Source organism: Rana temporaria, chromosome 5 (genome assembly GCF_905171775.1).
Source record: "Rana temporaria chromosome 5, aRanTem1.1, whole genome shotgun sequence".
Taxonomy (NCBI): Eukaryota; Metazoa; Chordata; class Amphibia; order Anura; family Ranidae; genus Rana; species Rana temporaria.
The window spans coordinates 293,572,391-293,590,720 of NC_053493.1; the positions used below are offsets into that span (position 1 = coordinate 293,572,391).

The 18,330-nt window shown below is 40.5% G+C and overlaps 1 protein-coding gene across 1 annotated transcript in view; it reads left to right on the plus strand.

The window, feature by feature from the left end:
- LAMA1 (laminin subunit alpha 1) overlaps window positions 1-18,330 on the plus strand; it is a 239,231-nt gene that overhangs the window by 160,342 nt on the left and 60,559 nt on the right. Inside the window, exons 37-44 of the mRNA XM_040353992.1 lie at window positions 1,056-1,266; window positions 2,161-2,277; window positions 2,366-2,529; window positions 5,884-6,022; window positions 12,589-12,691; window positions 13,650-13,766; window positions 16,680-16,862; window positions 17,874-18,028. Of these exons, the coding sequence (XP_040209926.1) occupies window positions 1,056-1,266; window positions 2,161-2,277; window positions 2,366-2,529; window positions 5,884-6,022; window positions 12,589-12,691; window positions 13,650-13,766; window positions 16,680-16,862; window positions 17,874-18,028 (1,189 nt within the window). The remainder of the gene's footprint in view (window positions 1-1,055; window positions 1,267-2,160; window positions 2,278-2,365; window positions 2,530-5,883; window positions 6,023-12,588; window positions 12,692-13,649; window positions 13,767-16,679; window positions 16,863-17,873; window positions 18,029-18,330) is intronic.

The following is an 18,330-nucleotide window of genomic DNA, read 5'->3' on the forward strand; positions in this document are numbered from 1 at the left end:
TTCACACATGTTAGGCATCCCCGTGAATGTTGGAGTGAGAACTAAGATTCATAAGGCCATACTTCATGGTTAACTCTAAACTTGTGATCTCTAAATGTTTTTGAAATGTTGTTCAAGGACAGTTTGGGTACTATACTTGCCATTCTGTGGAAATGTAAAGGGTTGACATTATTTGGTAAATATTTACTTGACATAACCTCATCTTTTTATATTTTCCCAAAAAATTGGGTATCGTTTTGGAGCCTCTGCTTTCAGAAAATATATAATTGTTTTGGGGCTTAAATGTATTTTTTGGTGGAAAATTCCAATTGTAATATGTGTGTAAAATTTTTTAAATAATCTCAGTAGAAAAGTGGTTCTTGACCCAGCAAGTACAAAAAAATATCTGTTGATCTGCAAAAAATGCATTATATACTGGGCTTTTTTTCAGGGGGAACTCAGTTCCACCACCTCTGGCTCAGACCCTTTGGTGCCTGCTCCCCACAATCACTTGTAAACACAGAAGTCCTTCTGTGTTTACAAGTGACAGCTCTGCACTGTGTGTAACCCCTGAACTCTGTACTCTGTATGTAATGCAATCCTGATATTTAATGCCCCTTTAAGACCCTTCTACTGTTTGTGAAATCTGAACGGGGTCATGGTTGAGTTCCTGCACCTATTTTCTGAGAAAAAAAGCTCTGATTATATAAATTAATGTAAAATGTAAATAAACTCCAGATTCCCTCTCCTCGTATTCACAGCATTGGGTGTAGCTGTTTTGTAGTGCAAGATAAGACCTGAGAGGGCTGATAAGACTTCTTTGGGTGGCACAGGAATTGTGCAGAGGGCATAAAACAGATTTGAATGTCTAAAAGGGATAATAGGTGTTTTTGCACTTATCTAACAGATAAATCAAAATGCTTTCAATGCATTTAACAGACCAAACATTTTACACTTAGTTCATGTATGCTTGTTCATATGGGGTAACAGTCTTTATACAATAATTATTTGATACTGCAGCATATACAATGTCCAAATCACATTATCAAGGAATATCATGTCTCTTTCTGTAACAGAACTTCAGAGCTCCAACTGTCCAGAGTTCAGAAGGAATTTGGGAAGCCACATGAGGACTTGGCAAAGTTGAAGAAAAGCCTTGAGAATTCAGTAGCTCAGCACACCAGCAAATTGCTTGCAGCCAAAGACTTCATATATGAATCTGCTTCAAACACTAATAATACCAACAACCTATTGGTTATCATCCAAAACAATATAGAAGACTTCAGTGTAAGTTTTGTATCTCTTATGTAAAACTATATGTACAGTATACATTAAGTTGACCTAACTGGGATAGGAAAGACAGATTTAGGGAGGACTTATTGGTTTCTGGGCTGGCCTATTATGCTGCCCTTGATGAATTCTAAAATCTGAATGTGTGTACTCAGTGACAGCACAAGGGAACAAAATCTGTAAGGACACACATTGATCCCAGCCACTTTGTTGCCAGGACTATACAACTTATATCAGAGCCACTGGTTCAGTCCTTTTTACACTGTGTTTATAAATTAGAAAAACATGTGTATAGTCATCTGCGTGATATCTGTCATATATTTGTACAAAGACCAAAAGACGTTAAAGAATCAAAGCTGGATTCTCATCAGTGGAGTCTGTAGGCACAAAGCCTTTGGTTGCCAATGCAAATCCCTTGCTACAACCTCTGTTACCTAATTTTATAATTTATTAGTCGCTACTATAAGTGCATGAATTTTTTTTTTCCTGTCACTGCCACAACCCGTCTTCTATATTTGCATAAAAAACTAATATGCTACCACCTTCCGGGTATCGGGAATCCTGGGTGATTTCAGGAGGGATAGTCTTTTGAGGAAGCTTCAGCTGACTATTGGCTGAGGTGGCAGCAGAGACTGGTGCAGCCTGTACAGGCATGCTAATTATGTTCCCCTGGGTACCCAAGGCTGAACCCCCCCCAGGAGAAAAAAATTATCTATGGCCCTGCACAAACCTTCATGTTTATGGTAATCCAGACCTGTACAGATAGTAAAGACTGTAAAGGTAAAAGGTCTGATGATCCTATGAGTTTTTTGTATTTGTATAAATACTCTGTGTGATAAATAAGTCACAAACAAGAATCTGATTGGACTCACTGTGGAAATATTTTTTTAGGTAAAAAAGCTTAATCTCCAGGAAAACAAGAACCGTTCTGTGATGCTGATAGAGGAGGGGCTTGGACTGGTTGATGAGGCAGTGTTACTTGCAGAAGACACTATTAATGCCACATCGGTAAGTGCCAAATTATGAAAAAAAAGGGATTGAGCAAAGTAACATAGAGAAACGTTGCTCTAAACTGTGTTGTGTATTTTGTGTGTAGGTGTTGGAGATGCACCAAGAAGAGCTCATCATGTGGAATACAAAGCTGAGACATCATGTAGATGAGCTGGTTATGCAGATGTCTAAGCGAGATGCTTTGGACTTAGTGTACAAATCTGAAGATCATGCTGCTGATCTTCTGAGGCTTTCAGGTTCTCTCAACAGGTAATGACACCTAAACTACTAATTATAAAAAAATGACTGTCTTTAATATAATAACTAGTAGTATTTGCATCCAATGGGCCGGATTCAGATAGAGATACGATGGTGTATCTCCTGATATGCCGTTGTATCTCTGAGTTCCGTCCGTCGTATTTATGCGACTGATTCATAGAATCAGTTACGCATAGATCTCCCTACGATCCGCCAGGTGTAAGTGACTTACACCGTTGGATCTTAGGCTGAATCTCACGCTGGCCGCTAGGTGGCGCTTCCGTTTGTATACGCAACGAATATGCAAATGAGGAGTTACGCCGATTCAGAAACGAACGACCGCCCGGCGCTTTTTTTTTACGTTGTTTGCGTTCGGCTTTTTTTCTGGCGTATAGTTACCCCTGCTATATGCGGCGTATCCTATGTTAAGTATGGCCGTCGTTCCCGGGTCGAATTTAGAATTTAGAAAATCAATGCCAATATATCATATTACAAATAATGTTTTTATTTATTTATTACTGTGCACTGTGGGTGTAATGCTGCACCCATCTACTCCTCTATAATGAATTGTTAGCTTATGTTCACATTTCTAAATCAGGGATGTGATATTTTAGGCGTGGTACCTTTTAGGTGTATTTTACTGAAAGTCAGTGATATAGCAGTAGGGATTATTATGTAGTGCCTTTCACAAAGCACTATAGGTGTGAATACACCTAGAGTATGGCAACATAGTAAACATTACATAACGACTTTAAATACTGCTTAGGGTAAGTTCACACATGTCCAGTGCGAATCACCCTTTAGTTTCCACAGAAAATCTCTAAAGCAGCTGTTCAGCTGTTCAGCTGCGACCTAGATGTGGTTCAGATGCAAATTTTTGGAGCCGGTAGGCACCGGAGTCTTTAACAATAGCTGATTATAAAGAACCAGGCCGTGAAGTCGGCCGCCATGTCCTTAACAGTGGATGACTCATTACCTGTCAGCAGGGTTCCCCTCTGACAGCTGAATGTAAAAAAAAACATTGCAGACAAAAATAAATTGTGCAAAACAGTGGGGGTCGCTTTCAGGTCTGGTTTTAAGGGAAACTCCACACCAAAATGTAAAAAAAAAAATGGCGTGGGTCCCCCAAAATCCACACCAGACCCTTACCCGAGCATGCAGCCCATCCCACCAAAACACCTTGTCCCCATGTTGATTGGTGATAAAAGCCTCTTTCCTACAACCCTGGCCGGTGGTTGTGGGGGTCTGCGGGCAGGGGGTTTGTCGGGATCTGTCCCCCGCCCATATGTGAATGAGTATGGGGCAGCATCAATCACAATGAATGCTACCACGACCTGAAAGAAAAAAAAATGCTCTGTGCCTCTCACTGGCTACCGCCATCTGCCCTCTCTGCTCTCTGCCATTTCTTAAATAGCTGAGGGGCAGGGTCACCTGGTGATGTCACTGACCAAGCATCCACCAGATGATGACTTCACAAAGGGACGGTGACATTTCCAGGTGGCCCCGCCCCTTAGCTATGAAACAACTGTCAGATGGTGGAGTGGGCAGATGGTGGGAGCCAGCGACTGGTGTGGAGCAATTTTTTTACCCAGGTTGGTTATCGTGATTGACGCTGGATCTACACAGGGGGACATTGTTTTTGTTCCATAAAGGGTTGTGGGTAAAAGGCCCTTGTCCCCATCAACATAGGGACAAGGTGCTTTGAGGTGGGGGGATGAGCCCCCCTGCCCCACACACCCCCTCCATGTTGAGGGCATGTGGCCTGGTATGGTTCAGGAGGGGGGGGCTCGCTCATCCTCCCATTTCCCGGCCTGCCAGGCTGCATGCTTGGGTAAGGGTCTGGTATGGATTTTGTGGGGAACCCCATGCCATTTTTTTTCTAAATTTTGGTTTGGGGGGTTCCCCTCAAAATCTATACCAGACCTATGGGTCTGAAATAGATTTGGAAAGTGTATAGATGAATCCACGCAATGGAAACAAATAATGCCAGAAAGTGTGTCAGTGCACAATGTATATGTGGGGTTTTAACACCCACCTACAGGTATTATAAAGCAGCTGCCTACGTAATTTATTCCACCTGGATGAAATAATGGATTAGATGGGGTGTGGAAGTAGGGGTGGCGCTACCTTATTAAATACCTAAAATTTATAGGGAAAAATGTGTGAAAGATATATAATTTTGTTCAAATTGGTGCAACTTTGCCTAAAATCAGTGTACCATCCTGCAATTAGTGCAATAAATGCAAATGGTGAATAAACAATAAATAAATAGGTAAACAAACAAATAAATAATTGATTAAATATATAAATATATGAATACAAATAATAAATGTACAAAGTGTGCAATAATGCATAATTTTAAAACGGTATCACACTATTTGGGACCCTTCTCTCCTGCATATGGGGTAACTACTGGAAACACCACCAGGAACAAAACAGGACGGAATATTACCAGGGTGCTGCACAGTGGCACACACTGTGAACGTTTTGCACCCCAGGAGGGGGTGAAGGATTCGGTGAGTACGGGCCACATAAGAGCACAGTTGGAGGTGGTCACTGTGTGGAATACAGAAATAGAAGTTCACCCGGCACGAAGCACTTTTGAATTTTAGGACTTGTGATATAGAGAGTACAGCAACTCACTCACTGTATATGGATATCTAATATAATCAAAACTTGCGCACTTTGTACATTTATTATTTGTATTCATATATTTATATATTTAATCAATTCTTTATTTATTCGTTTACCTATTTATTCACCATTTGCATTTATTGCACTAATTGTAGGATGGTACACTGATTTTAGGCAAAGTTGCACCAATTTGAACAAAATTATATATCTTTCACACATTTTTCACTATTAAATTTTAGGTATTTAGTAAGGTAGCGCCACCCCTACTTCCACACCCCATCTGAAATAGATTTGGGTGGAACACCATGGCGTTTTAAAAAAAAAAATGTTGATGTGGGGTTCCCTTTACAATCCATACCAGACCCAAAGAGCCTGATATGGATTGGGGGGGGGATGAAAAACTGATGAGATGTGCAATTCAGATACGCTCCAATAGAAGGCAATGAGCCCGGAATTTGCATCTGTATTGCACCGCAGTGATCAGAAAATGCACAGGACTCCTTAAATTCGTAGTGAATTCACACTGCTGCTGCACCGCATATATGTGAACCAGCTGCATAGAAAGCCGGTTTGGTTCATGTGTCATGCCAATCAGATGCAGTTCAAAACACATCCAATTTGCATATATGTGAACAGAGCCTTACTGTTTGTTATAGCCCTTTCCCTGTATGTGCAGTGCTGTATTCATCTTCTATGTATTATATTTCATGTATTCATGAAAAAATGCTTTAGTTCTCTTTCAGAGGTGCATAATACTTCATTAAATGCCACAAATGCTATACAAGCTCACTCTAGCATAAAAAAGATGATCGAGCAGGCTGAAGTCCTGGCTGAGCAGTCAAACCATACTGTTTCAGAGACTCTAAGATTGGTAAGTAGTGTGTGTTTTTTTTAAAATTTGTTTAGACCTTTAACATCAAGTCCCCATTTTACACCTTAATGCTGTGAATGAATGAATGAATGAATGAAAACTTATATAGCGCGGCACATGCAAACTTAATCGCCTCTGGGCGCTTGTTGTTCCTGTCTCCTTTGGTATAAAAAGAGATGAGTCTTGATCTTTCTCCTGAACGTCAAGTGGTTCTCCTCCAACCGAATGCTGGTTGGTAAAGCGTTTCATAGTCTAGGCCCTTGGACAGCGAATTTTCTTTCTCCTTTGGACTTGTATCTGGCTTTGGGTATCTGGAGGAGATTTTGATTGGTGGATCGCAGAACGTGATTGGGATTATGAGCTTTTATTTTTTCGCATAGATAATGGAGAGCATTATGCACATGTGGTGCAATAACACATATGCATTGTGTTGTTTGTGTTCCGTTAGGGCCACCCATTCTTTTTGAATGAGCTATGAATGCACCACAATGCAGATATTGAAAATTCAAGTTTCACTTTGACAAAAATGATTTATTAATAGACACAAAAGATGATTCTTCTAACAGTATTTTCAACTCGGATTGTTTGTTGGCTTGGCGTGTACTGTGTACAGATATGTTTTCTAAGGCCTAATACAGAACACCCCCAAAAAGATGTATTTGAACACTGCTCTAGGTCAGTCTCCCATCTCCACTAACACAAACCAGGTGCTGTCTATCACGGATTCCGAAGAGAAAAATAATTTTGGTTGGCTGTACATCCAGTAAATTCCATAAAAACATCTCCAAAAACACAAATAGAGGGGAACAGCATCACCAGCCAACGTGTATAACGCTCCCATAGTGCTTAGTCATAGGTCCCAATAAGATATTTCAATTATCAACAAAGTTGTGTAAAACCCTCTGGCTTACTATCGGAGGATCCCAGTGCTAAGAGCTCCAGAGTTTTTGGCATTGCTCTTACCTAACCGAAGTTCCTTTGGCTCCCATACATATTCAGCCATTTCTGCTCCTCCTTTTCTATTTTCTATTAGATAAAATCGTTTAACTTAATGGTAAAAAGCACATGGCTAAAAGTTTAAGCATAGCAATCATTTGACTTTTAAGCATAGCATCATCTACCTAAAACTTTTAGGCCCAGATTCTCAAACGAGTTACGCCGGCGTATCTCCAGATACGCCGTTGTAACTCTTAGTCCCAGCCGTCGTATCTATGTGCCTGATTCTTAGAATCAGTTACTCATAGATTTGTATTAGATCCGACTGGCGTAAGTCTCTTACGCCATCGTATCTTAACTGCATATTTACATTGGCCGCTAGAGGCGTGTGCGATGATTTATGCCTAGAAATATGTAAATCAGCTAGATACGCGAATTCACGAACGTACGCCTGGCCGACGCAGTACAGATACGCCGTTTACGTTAGGCTTTTCCCGGTGTAAAGTTACCCCTGCTATATGAGGCGTAGATGCGGCGTACCAATGTTAAGTATGGACGTCGTTCCCGCGTCAAATTTTGAAAATTTTACGTTGTTTGCGTAAGTCGTTCGCGAATAGGGCTGGGCGTCATTTGCGTTCACGTTGAAAGCATTGGCTTCTTGCGGGTTAATTTGGAGCATGCGCACTGGGATACTTTCACGGGCGGCGCATGCGCCGTTCGTAAATAGCGGCATTTACGTGGGGTCACATAAAATTTACATAACACACGCCCACATCTATCACATTTGAATTAGGCAGGCTTACGCCGGCCTATTTACGCTACGCCGCCGCAACATTCGTTTGAGAATACGGCACTTGCCTGTAAAAGTTGCGGAGGCGTAACGTAAATAGGATACGTTACGCCCGCACAATGATACGCCATTCTACGTGAATCCGGGCCTAAGACTAACTATAATATGTTAAGTATAAATGTTTATGTGGGTGACCTTTTAAAGCTGACTGCAGTGTATACATATACAGTATGTATAATAGGATAAATGACAATTCACACACCCTAGGAAGCCTGTGGATCTACAGGTGTGGAGGACATGCAGTGCCAAGTAAAGACTCGTTTTTACCACTGATCATAGTAGCAGCAGTAAACACAACAGGAGAAGTAATTATTAAATTAATTATTATTTAAAGTGGATGTAAACCCCCAAAAATGTTTTTGTCTTTTTGATGTCACAATGTAGAGAATAAGATTTCCTATCATCTGTGCCCAGTCTTGCCACACAGAGTTAATCCAGCTCTGAGCAATCCTCTTTTATTGTTCAATGAAAATTAACAGACTTCCAGATAAAAACCTGTCTAAATAAAAAGTATTTTCCGTCCCCTTGCTTCGAGTGACATACATTACCTCTCACAATGAACTGTGGATCACCCCCCATATTATGATAAACATCCAGGAATGTGCATGTGTCCAAGCTAGTGCGCGAGATATGTAAAAACCATGTCATTAGAAGCAAGGGGACGGAAAGGATTTTTTATTTAGACAGGAAGTCTTTTATCTGGAAGTCTGTTAATTTTCACGGGTTTACATCCACTTTAACCTTCACATACGGAAAGACTTCTCACAATAAGAACTGTGAAAATGTGGAATAGTCGTCCTGAAGAACTGGCTTCGGCCTGCTCAGTAGATTGTTTTTAAAAATAGCTTAAAGAGGTTGTATGGGTTTGTTTTTTCTTTTTAAATAATAAACATGTTATACTTCCACTGTTCAGTTCGTTTTGCACTGAACTTGTCTTCGGCTGTCTCGGCTCCTCCCTGCAAGAGCTAACCCCCCCTGGGAAGCGCTCTCCCAAGGGGGATAGCTTGCGGGCATGCTCCCGTGTGATACACTCGAGGGCCATAGCTGCCGAGTGTATCACTCGGCCCTGCCCCCCGGCACGCCGCTTCACTGATTTGATTGACAGCAGCGGGAGTCAATGGTTGCTCTGCTATCAATCATCCAATGAGGAGCCGACTAGAGCTCAGTGAAAGCAACGTGGGATTGCGCCCCAGGAGATTCGTGTCTCAGGTAAATAAAACGGGGGGATTGGGGGGCCAGTGACTGCAAGGTGTTTTTTCACACTAATGCATAGCATTAAGGTGAAAAAACACAAAGCTTTACACCCCTTTAATGAATTTCTAAATGCACAAAATATAAATGGATACTAATTTTTAGAGGTAATAACGCCAGGGGTAGTTGATCCATGGAAAATTTAAATGCCTTATAGGGGGAATCTGGAAGGAGTTTGTCCCCCATTGGAGTGAATAAGGTCATGATTTTTTTTTTTGCCTTCCTCTGGATTAACTGTGGGTATAGGATTGTGTATATGGTGGTTTTCTATTTGGGTGTGTGATTATTATTATTTTTTTAATTGGTTGAACTAGACGGAGTAGTGTCTTTTTTCAACCTGACTAACTAACCATGTACTTCCCCAGCAATTGTGTATATTCTCTTCTTTGATGAAATGTGTAGTGTAGCTGTATATGAATATGTTTAGACACAATTACAGCTGCTGAGAAATATATGAAACCATTCTTTTGTATTTAGAAATTGCCATGGGATAATTATCGCATTTCCTGCAAATCAAAACAAACAACATGATCCATCCATTTCCTCTATTCCTAATTTCCTTTGTAAATTAAATCAAAGCAATTCTTCTACATTCAGAGAATGCATGCCTTTCAAGACTTTTCGACGAGTAGCTGAGCATTAACACCAGAAGAATACCTGTCATGAAATAAATATAGCAACTGCCATTGGTAACCTTTTTTTATGAAAATGCTAGTTGCCTGGCTGTTATGCTGACACTTTAGCTATAAAGTTTTTTTTTTTCACAGACCTGGAAGAAAGATTATGTAGACCAGGAAAAAATTGAGAAAAGACCGAATTCCTGGTCTGTGTTTGTTTGTTATTGTAGGTTGAAGTTAGCTGCTTTTTTTGTTTTTCTTCTTCTTGCTTGGCAGCTCTTCTGTAAAAATTAGGCACCAATGCAGTGCTTAAAGCGGGGGTTCACCCTATAAAAAAAAAAAATATATATTTTTTTCTTCTAGCATAAAATTCGGCATAGTAGCGCGAGCTACAGTATGCCTGTCTTAATTTTTTTATCCCCGTACTCACTGTTATATCGTACATAGAAGATTCCGACTGCCCACGGGGAATGGGCGTTCCAATCCAGACGGAAGGTGATTGACGGCCGGCTCTGGCGCGTCACGCTTCTCCGGAAATAGCCGAAATAGGCTTGGCTCTTCACGGCGCCTGCGCATAGTCTGTGCGCAGGCGCGGTGAAGAGCCGAGACCTACTCCGGCTGTCTTCGGGGAGCGTGACGTGCCAGAGCCGGCCGTCAATCACCCTCCCTCTTGAAAGGAACGCCCATTCCCCGCGGGCAGTCAGAATCTTCTATGTACGATATAACAGTGAGTACGGGGATAAAAAAATTAAGACAGGCATACTGTAGCTCGCGCTACTATGCCGAATTTTATGCTAAAAAGTTGTTCTGCAGGGTGAAACACCGCTTTAAGCAGCGCTAGAAATATATTTTCATTCTGAAGCCCCTTATAATTGGTCTTTAAGTGAAACTACTTTTTGGTTATTTAGATTGCTAGGATTATAACAAGTGTCATGGCAGACCCGTACCTACTGCTTTTAAATAGAAACTGGCACATTCCAATCACTTTCTCTCTTCTGTGTGCTAATAGAGAGTCTATGGTCTGTACACGTGTTGCAAAAATCCGATCAATCTATACAGTGCTTTTTTTCTCAGACAATAGGTACAGGAACTCCCCCTTTCCGGGTCACCCCTTTTCTCCGCCCTCTACCCACCTCCCAGTACTGCCCCTTTTAGGCAATCTAGAACCAAGTATATATTTGAAGTGCTAAGTAATTTGTATGGAATTTGGTAATGATATTAAGAAAAGCAGTAAAATAGATCCCCTGCAGCCAGCAACAATAGGTCCACCTAACAACAATGGACCACCCACAACAAAATCCCCCCCCCCAGCAACAATAGACTCGCGGCAGTATCAACAGATCTCCGCACAGCCAGCATTAATAGACTCTCTGGCAGCCGTCAACAATAGACCCCTTTCCCCAACAGTAGGTCTCTTTCAGCAACAACTGACTCCCCAGCAACATAAGACCCCCCAGCAACAATAGGTCGCCCACCATCAACAATAGACCTCCTCAGCAACAATAGACCCCCCCGGCAAAAATAGAACCCCAGCAGTGAGCATCAATACCCTAAAGCACACTCCAGCACCCCTTGCCATTACATACAGTCAGTCCAGGAGGTGCCGGAACTGCGTTCCCCCGCGTTCCCGCTGAAAAAAAGCCCTGAATCTATATATGTACACCAGATAGAATTTATATATACCTACTTTGTACAGAATACCCCAGATGCAATGGTTGCAAGGAAACCACATTTATGTAAATTTTTGAAAATCTTTTGGAACACATAGTTTTATTTATGTTTCATTACAAAATAGTTCATGTAGCAATTCTATACGGTATATCCATGGGCGTCCGCTGACATTTTTTCAGGGGGGGGGGGGCGCTTTGGCAGCGGCAATACACAGTCACATTTAACCATGTCTTCGACCGCTAGCTGGGGTTTAAACCCCCCCTCTCTAGCAGCCGAATAGGATCGATGGTGTCAGTTGGGCAGTGAGCGGTGTTAGAAGGGCAGTGGACTGTGTCAGTAGTTTTTTTATTTTATTTATTTGAATTATTTTTTTACAAATGTATTTATTTTTAAATTTTTTAACAGTCTTGTTGGGGGGCTTTGGTGAAATATCAGGGGACTAAACAGACCCCTGATAGCTCACTTTTAAAAAAATAGAAAGGGACTAAGTGTGAATTCTCCAGTTCCTTTCTCCGAGGCATAATAAACAAAGTAAATTGGAACAAATATACTCTCTGTGTACCAAACTTTTCCTGATTCCCTCAATCTCTGTGACTGGTCCCCTGCAGCTTCTGTGAAAGTTGTGACAGGCTGTGGTAGCACTAAATCATCCTCATTGTACCATACAGGGTTAATGTTCCTGTATGGTATGCAATGATGCTGAGGCTTTGGGTGGAGGAGGAGAGCAATACAACTGACTGGAACATGGAAATATAGAAGTAAAAGTGGTAATTTCACCCCAGCAGTGCAAGGGTGGACTTTTCCCTTTCCTGGAGGTGGGCTATATTCTGTATGTCTCTTTATACTCATAACATGTCAGGAATATACTGGGACTTTTCAGGTTCTTCATAGAAATTATTCCACATTATTAAAAATAATAATTTTTAATAAGATATGGTGTGTGTGTGGAATGCATCCATGTGGAGCCTGAAAAGTGCAGTCCACTCTGACTCCCGGGGGGGGGGGGGGCAATTGACCCCCCTTGCCCTATGGAGAGGACGCCCATGGGTATATCAAATGTTTTACAAGTTCAATTATACCTTAAAGAAACCATGTATAGCTGATTGTCAGTAGTTTGACCTTATTCCATTAATCAGTGTCATGTGAATGAGGTTATGACATTCCAAATTGTGAGTGATTATTGATTTTCACAGAATTTTGAGATTTTTGTGCTTCATGTTTACTGTCTTCTTTGTCCATAGGTATCTGGACCAAATGGATCTTTAGATATTACATCAAAGAATTCCAAGATGTTCAGCTCACAATTGCTAAATGAATCCAAAAACTTAAGTCGCAACACAGAAGGTATTTTCTTTAAGAGTTCTATTTACAGAGATTCACAAACAATGGCCACTCTTTGGGATTAAGGCAGGTTGAAGGAAAGAAAATTTTTCAACTGCCCCATCAACACAGTCAGTGTTGATGGGAGAATCCCTCCTAGAGCACTATTGTGTTTGATGGACTTCAGTACAACGAGCCTGCCCACAGATGGATGGGTCAAAATTCAGCCAGTTCAGCAGGAGCTTACCAAATTTCAATCCGTCTATGGGCGGTTTAGCATATATATTCCAATACAAGCGTCTGTAGGCCATATAGTGGCTTGTTAAGCTTAACACAATTTGTTTAGACTATTGTAAGTTTGACAGAATACTATCTGTGCTATGCAACTTTCAGAACCATTGCCACAGGTTTGTATGTTAAAAGTAATTAATATCCCCTAGCATTGAAAAATTATAGCAGTGAGAACTGCATCAGAATTTTTTTGCTAAGATCTATTAATGGAAATATATTTCGGAAGGAAGATTTATAATAATAGGAGCTGCTTGAATTGTTTGCAACAGCTAAAGAGAGATTTAGCTGTTTATGTTTTTTTTATTACCAGACAAAGGAGGGCAGATTTTGTAATTTCTATTAGATTTATTAATCCTTTAAACAATTTATGATGGCTGGGTACCACAGCAATTTCCCCTTCTAGCTCTGAATATATAAGCAATTTATTGCTGGCACCCTGTTCCTCACCATGATCAGAGGTTTTGCCTTCCTACATGGTCCCACCATTGCTAGCAATGCTCTTATGGGTCGTGTTTCTAAAACTTGGCTGTGCATAAACAAGTTTTACTGTGTATGCTTACTAACCCTTGTATAATTAAATTGTCAGTACAACACAATGTCATATTTATGAAAAGAGCATTGCATCGCTTTTCTTAGCTTTTTCCTGTAGCAGGTAAAATCCAGTTTCAGAGCCCATTGTTTTCTCCCATAGGTCTCGTCTCTCATTTGAATGGACTGAAGACAAAAGTGGATGAGATACAAAAACGTACCCATGTGTTTACTGGCCAGATAAATGAGCAGCTGCGTTCTCTGAGAACCCTGCCGAATGGTAAGTGAAATATCACTTGTCCTCTTCCTCCCAGCTTTTCAGTCTCTGTGGAAAGCGGATTGGGAAAAGAAAACATCTCTCTGTTTATAGCTGTGATACATTAAATTGGCTTTTATCCTGGAGATCTGTGTGGATATACCACAGTGACATTTTATTTTGAGGCAATAATGTCTTGTATATGTTTCCCAACTGAAGAAAACATTGATAAAGGCAGTCTTCAATGTCAGCCTATTAGAGCTTTGGAGTTACATAGGGTTTTATTGCTGTCTTATATAAAGGATTTTACACAGGGTTTTATTGCTGTCTTATGTAAAGATTATATTTTTTAAAGGAACAATGAACATAATAATGTAAATATATTGAAAAACCCAAAGATTAGATTGAAACAATGCCCTATTTTTATTGGACAGTATAAGAGTATACATATACTATATGTATATAATCAGACAATCTGGAAGACTGACTGTTTGGAGCAATCACCAAGCACTGTTTTCCAATTTGATTGCAGCTCTTAGACCCCTTCCACACTGAGGAGTTTTTCAGGTAGTTTAGCGCCAAAAATAGCGCCTAAATACCGCCTGAAAAACTCCTGCCCTGCAGTCTCAATGAGAGGGCTTTCACACTGAGGCAATGCGATGGCGGGACCGCTCCAAAAGTCCTGCCAGCAGCATCTTTGGAGCGGTGAGAGGAGTGGTGTGTTTACTGCTCCTCCACTGCTCCTTCCCATTGAAAACAATGGGACACCGCTGTATTAACCCTTTTTCGGCCTCTAGCGAGGGTTAAAACCGAACCACTAGGGAATGAATAATCGTAAATGTATTTTATTGGGATTTTATGTGATAGACCAACACAAAGTGACACATAATTGTGAAATGTAAGGAAAATGATAAATGGTTTTCAAAATATTTTACAAATAAATATCTGAAAAGTGTGGTGTGCATGTGTATTTAGCCCCCTTTACTTTGATACCCCTAACTAAAATGTAGTGGAACCAATTGCCGTTAGAAGTCATCTAATTAGTAAATAGAGTCCAACTGTGTGTAATTTATTCTTAGTATAAATACAGCTGTTCTGTGAAGCCCTCTGAGGTTTTTTAGAGAACCTAAGTGAACAAACAGCATCGAGAAGGCCAAGAACACACTAGACAGGTAAGGGAAAAAGTTGTGAAGAAGTTTAAAGCAGGGTTAGGTTGTTAAAAAATATCCCAAGCTTTGAACATCTCATGGAGCACTGTTCAATCCGTCATCCGAAAATGTATGGCTTAACTGCAAACCTACTAAGACATGGCTGTCCACTTAAACTGACATGCCGGGCAAGGAGAGCATTAATCAGAGAAGCAGCCAAAAGGCCCATTGAAACTCTGGAGAGATCCACAGCTCAGGTGGGAGAATTTGTCCACAGGACAACTATTAGTTGTGCACTTCACAAATCTGATGGTTCTACAAAGTTTGGAATTGTTTGGAATTTGGAAAGTTTGGAATTGGGGTAGCTGAATAAAAATGTACGCCACACTTTTCACATATTTAGTTGTAAAAGAAATTCCACTTCACAATTTGTGCCATTTTGTGTTGGTCTATTACATAAAATCCCAATACTTACACTTACCCATTCTGCACAATTCTACTCTTCTCGGGTCCCCTACCAGCACTCCTGGCTTCTCCGACCTGTTGAGTGCCTCCATAGCAAGCCCCTTGCGATCAAAGCACTTGTGCATGCTCCCTCCCGAGCCCCTCTCTGTGTGATCATAAGACACACAGCGTGGAGCTTGGTCCTGACCCCACTCCTCACTGGCCAATGACTCCCGCTGATGTGTCTGAGCCAATGAGGAGGTAATCTGGGAGAACTTCTGCTCTCATACGGAGAGATTGAGATCAGGCTCAGGTAGGTATAAAGGAAATAGCGCGGGGGGGGTCTACATGCAGAGAAGGTTTTTTACCTTAATGTAATCTATGCAAAAAAAACGTTCTGCCTTTAGAACCACTATAAAGTTCATGAGCAGCATTGTGGATTAGTGAAGCACTGTGGTCGTCAGTTTGAATGCACCCAGGATACTCTCTGCATGGAGTTTGTATGCTCTTCCTGTGCTTGTGTGAGTTTTCTCCCATACTCCAAAGTAATGCTTGTAGGTTAATTTGTCTCCTTTCCAAATTGGTAATTTGTTAATTTATCTCCTTTTCCAAATCCTAGTCCTAGCATGTAAGAAGGTAACTTTAGATTGTAAGATCTTTGAGGTAAGGGAATAATGTGAATGTATAGTACAGTATGTAAAGTGCTGCATCAATAGTCGCTGCCATATAAATAACAGTATAAGTAAATATGTTTAAAACCAATTGTATTGACTGTTTATGGCACAAGCAGTTATATGAGCAGCATAAACATAAAACTCATCTGGGATTTGTAATCTTCATCAATTCTCAATCTTCATCAAACAAATCAGCTACTGTATGAATATCCGTACCGATGTACTAGTCATTAATGTTCATGGTGCTTCTCTGGGTACTTTTTCTATGAAATTGACAGCACAAGAAGCCATATAAGGAAAATGTTTGTTTAAATGTTTTTTTTTATCATATTGTGTCTAAAATCGGTACCTTTAAAATTCCATCTGATGTTCAAGATTTTTTATAGTATACTTTATAGTTACTTTAGTATAAGTAAATATGTTTAAAACTAAATGTATTTACTGTTCATAGCACAAGCAATTATATGAGCAGCAAAAACAGTTTTACAAAACTCTTCTAGGATTTGTAATCTTCATCAATTCACAATCTTCATCAAAACAAATCAGCTAATGTATGAATATCCGTACTGATGTACTAGTCATTAATGTTAACTTGGTAAAATGGTGCTTCTCAGGGTGCTTGTTCTCTGAAATTGAAAGCACAAAAAGCAATGATTTTGTTTATTTTTCAGACACAAGTTCTAAACTTCAAGAGGCTAAAGATCTAGCTTTGTCTGCAAATGCCACTGCAGCTGGAACCCTGGGCCATATCGTGAATTTCAGTCATAAGCTGACAACTGCCACTTCTACATTGTCCAGGGTGAATGACACGTTGCAGAGAACTAATGCACTTCTGGTTGACTCCTCAAAGGCTGGTATGTAGAGTGTATGATTTTAAAATCATAATCATAAATATTAGCTACACTTCCTGTCTAGTCCCATTTTGAATAATAGGCTTGGCCATTTTCTTAAAAGCCAAGTAAACCTAAAGTATCATATGGTTTATATCAGAATTGGATAATCCATGAGGCAGCCTAGTCAGGAACGGGTGTTTTTTCCAAGGGCCCAGCTTCACCCTCATACTCCTGCAGTAAACCAGGGGATAACACAATTGGTCAAATGATTCACTTGTAGGTAGTTGGTGTCTGATGGAGCGAGACATGGCTATACAGACAATTGAAATTTTGTGACTTCTCTGTCTTTTATAACCCTTTAAATCTCAGGGATAGGAGGATGCCCAAACCCGCTAGTTTACCTAGCACACTATTCTTCCTTAATCTTTCTCCAGTTTAGATTAATGAGCAACAAATATAATTTACAGATAATTATATACTGTATGTGAGTGCTTCACGATCTTATCAGGACTGAAGACTACTGAGATTCTAAAGATGGCAGTCTCTTGAACTGGCTATTTTCTAATGTCTGTAGGACAAAGTCTTATGCAGCCAGATGAGGAGAGTGGGGTTTAAAACTTTTGCCTGATTGCTGTTGTGTTTTTCCCTGGTACATCGACACTGGGAATATTTATAGCACACCTTTGCCGCCCCTGCTCCACAGATCCTAAAATTAATAGTTGCCCAGTACGACTCCTTGTGTTTAGAGATTTGATGTTTGAAGTTGATTGGATCTTATTCAGCCACTGCCTAATGTCATATGACCCTAGCCATTTGAGAGCAGTTGGACATGCAGACATCCCATGCAACTAATAACACAAACGTTTTCAACCGGTATAGAACATTTCTGACTGCCTATTAACACCCACAATGCTTAGAAGCCTTTGTATCTGTGCTTTGTCCTATTCCCACAAACTCAAATCCTTTTCATCACTGTTGATATCAGAACATGTACAGCTTTTCAAAGCCTAATATCGTATCCTGTCATTTTAGCTGTATCAGCAGAGAGCAGAATTAAAGAGGTGGAGACACAAGCCAATATTCTATTGGATAGACTGAAACCAATGAAGTTGCTAGAGGAGAATCTAAGCAGAAATCTATCTGAAATAAAGGAGCTGATTAATCAAGCACGGAAGCAAGCGGCATCAGTAAGTGCAGAAGTTGCACCAATGCATCCTGTATATTTTATGCTTTGAATAATCAGTGCACCCCAAACTGATATTTACATTTTTGGTAGAAGCTGGAGAGTTGAACTGCCTGTCACACTCCTAAATCTCTTGAGGACTGTATTAGTCCCTGTGCTTGAGTTCTTAGATCTGCACACCTGCTATTGCCTTCATGAGGTGGTCTACTCTCTATGGGCCAGATTCTCAAAAGAGTTACGACGGTGTATCTCAGGAAACACCGTCGTATCTCTGTTTTTGGCCCCGGGTATCTATAATAATCCTAG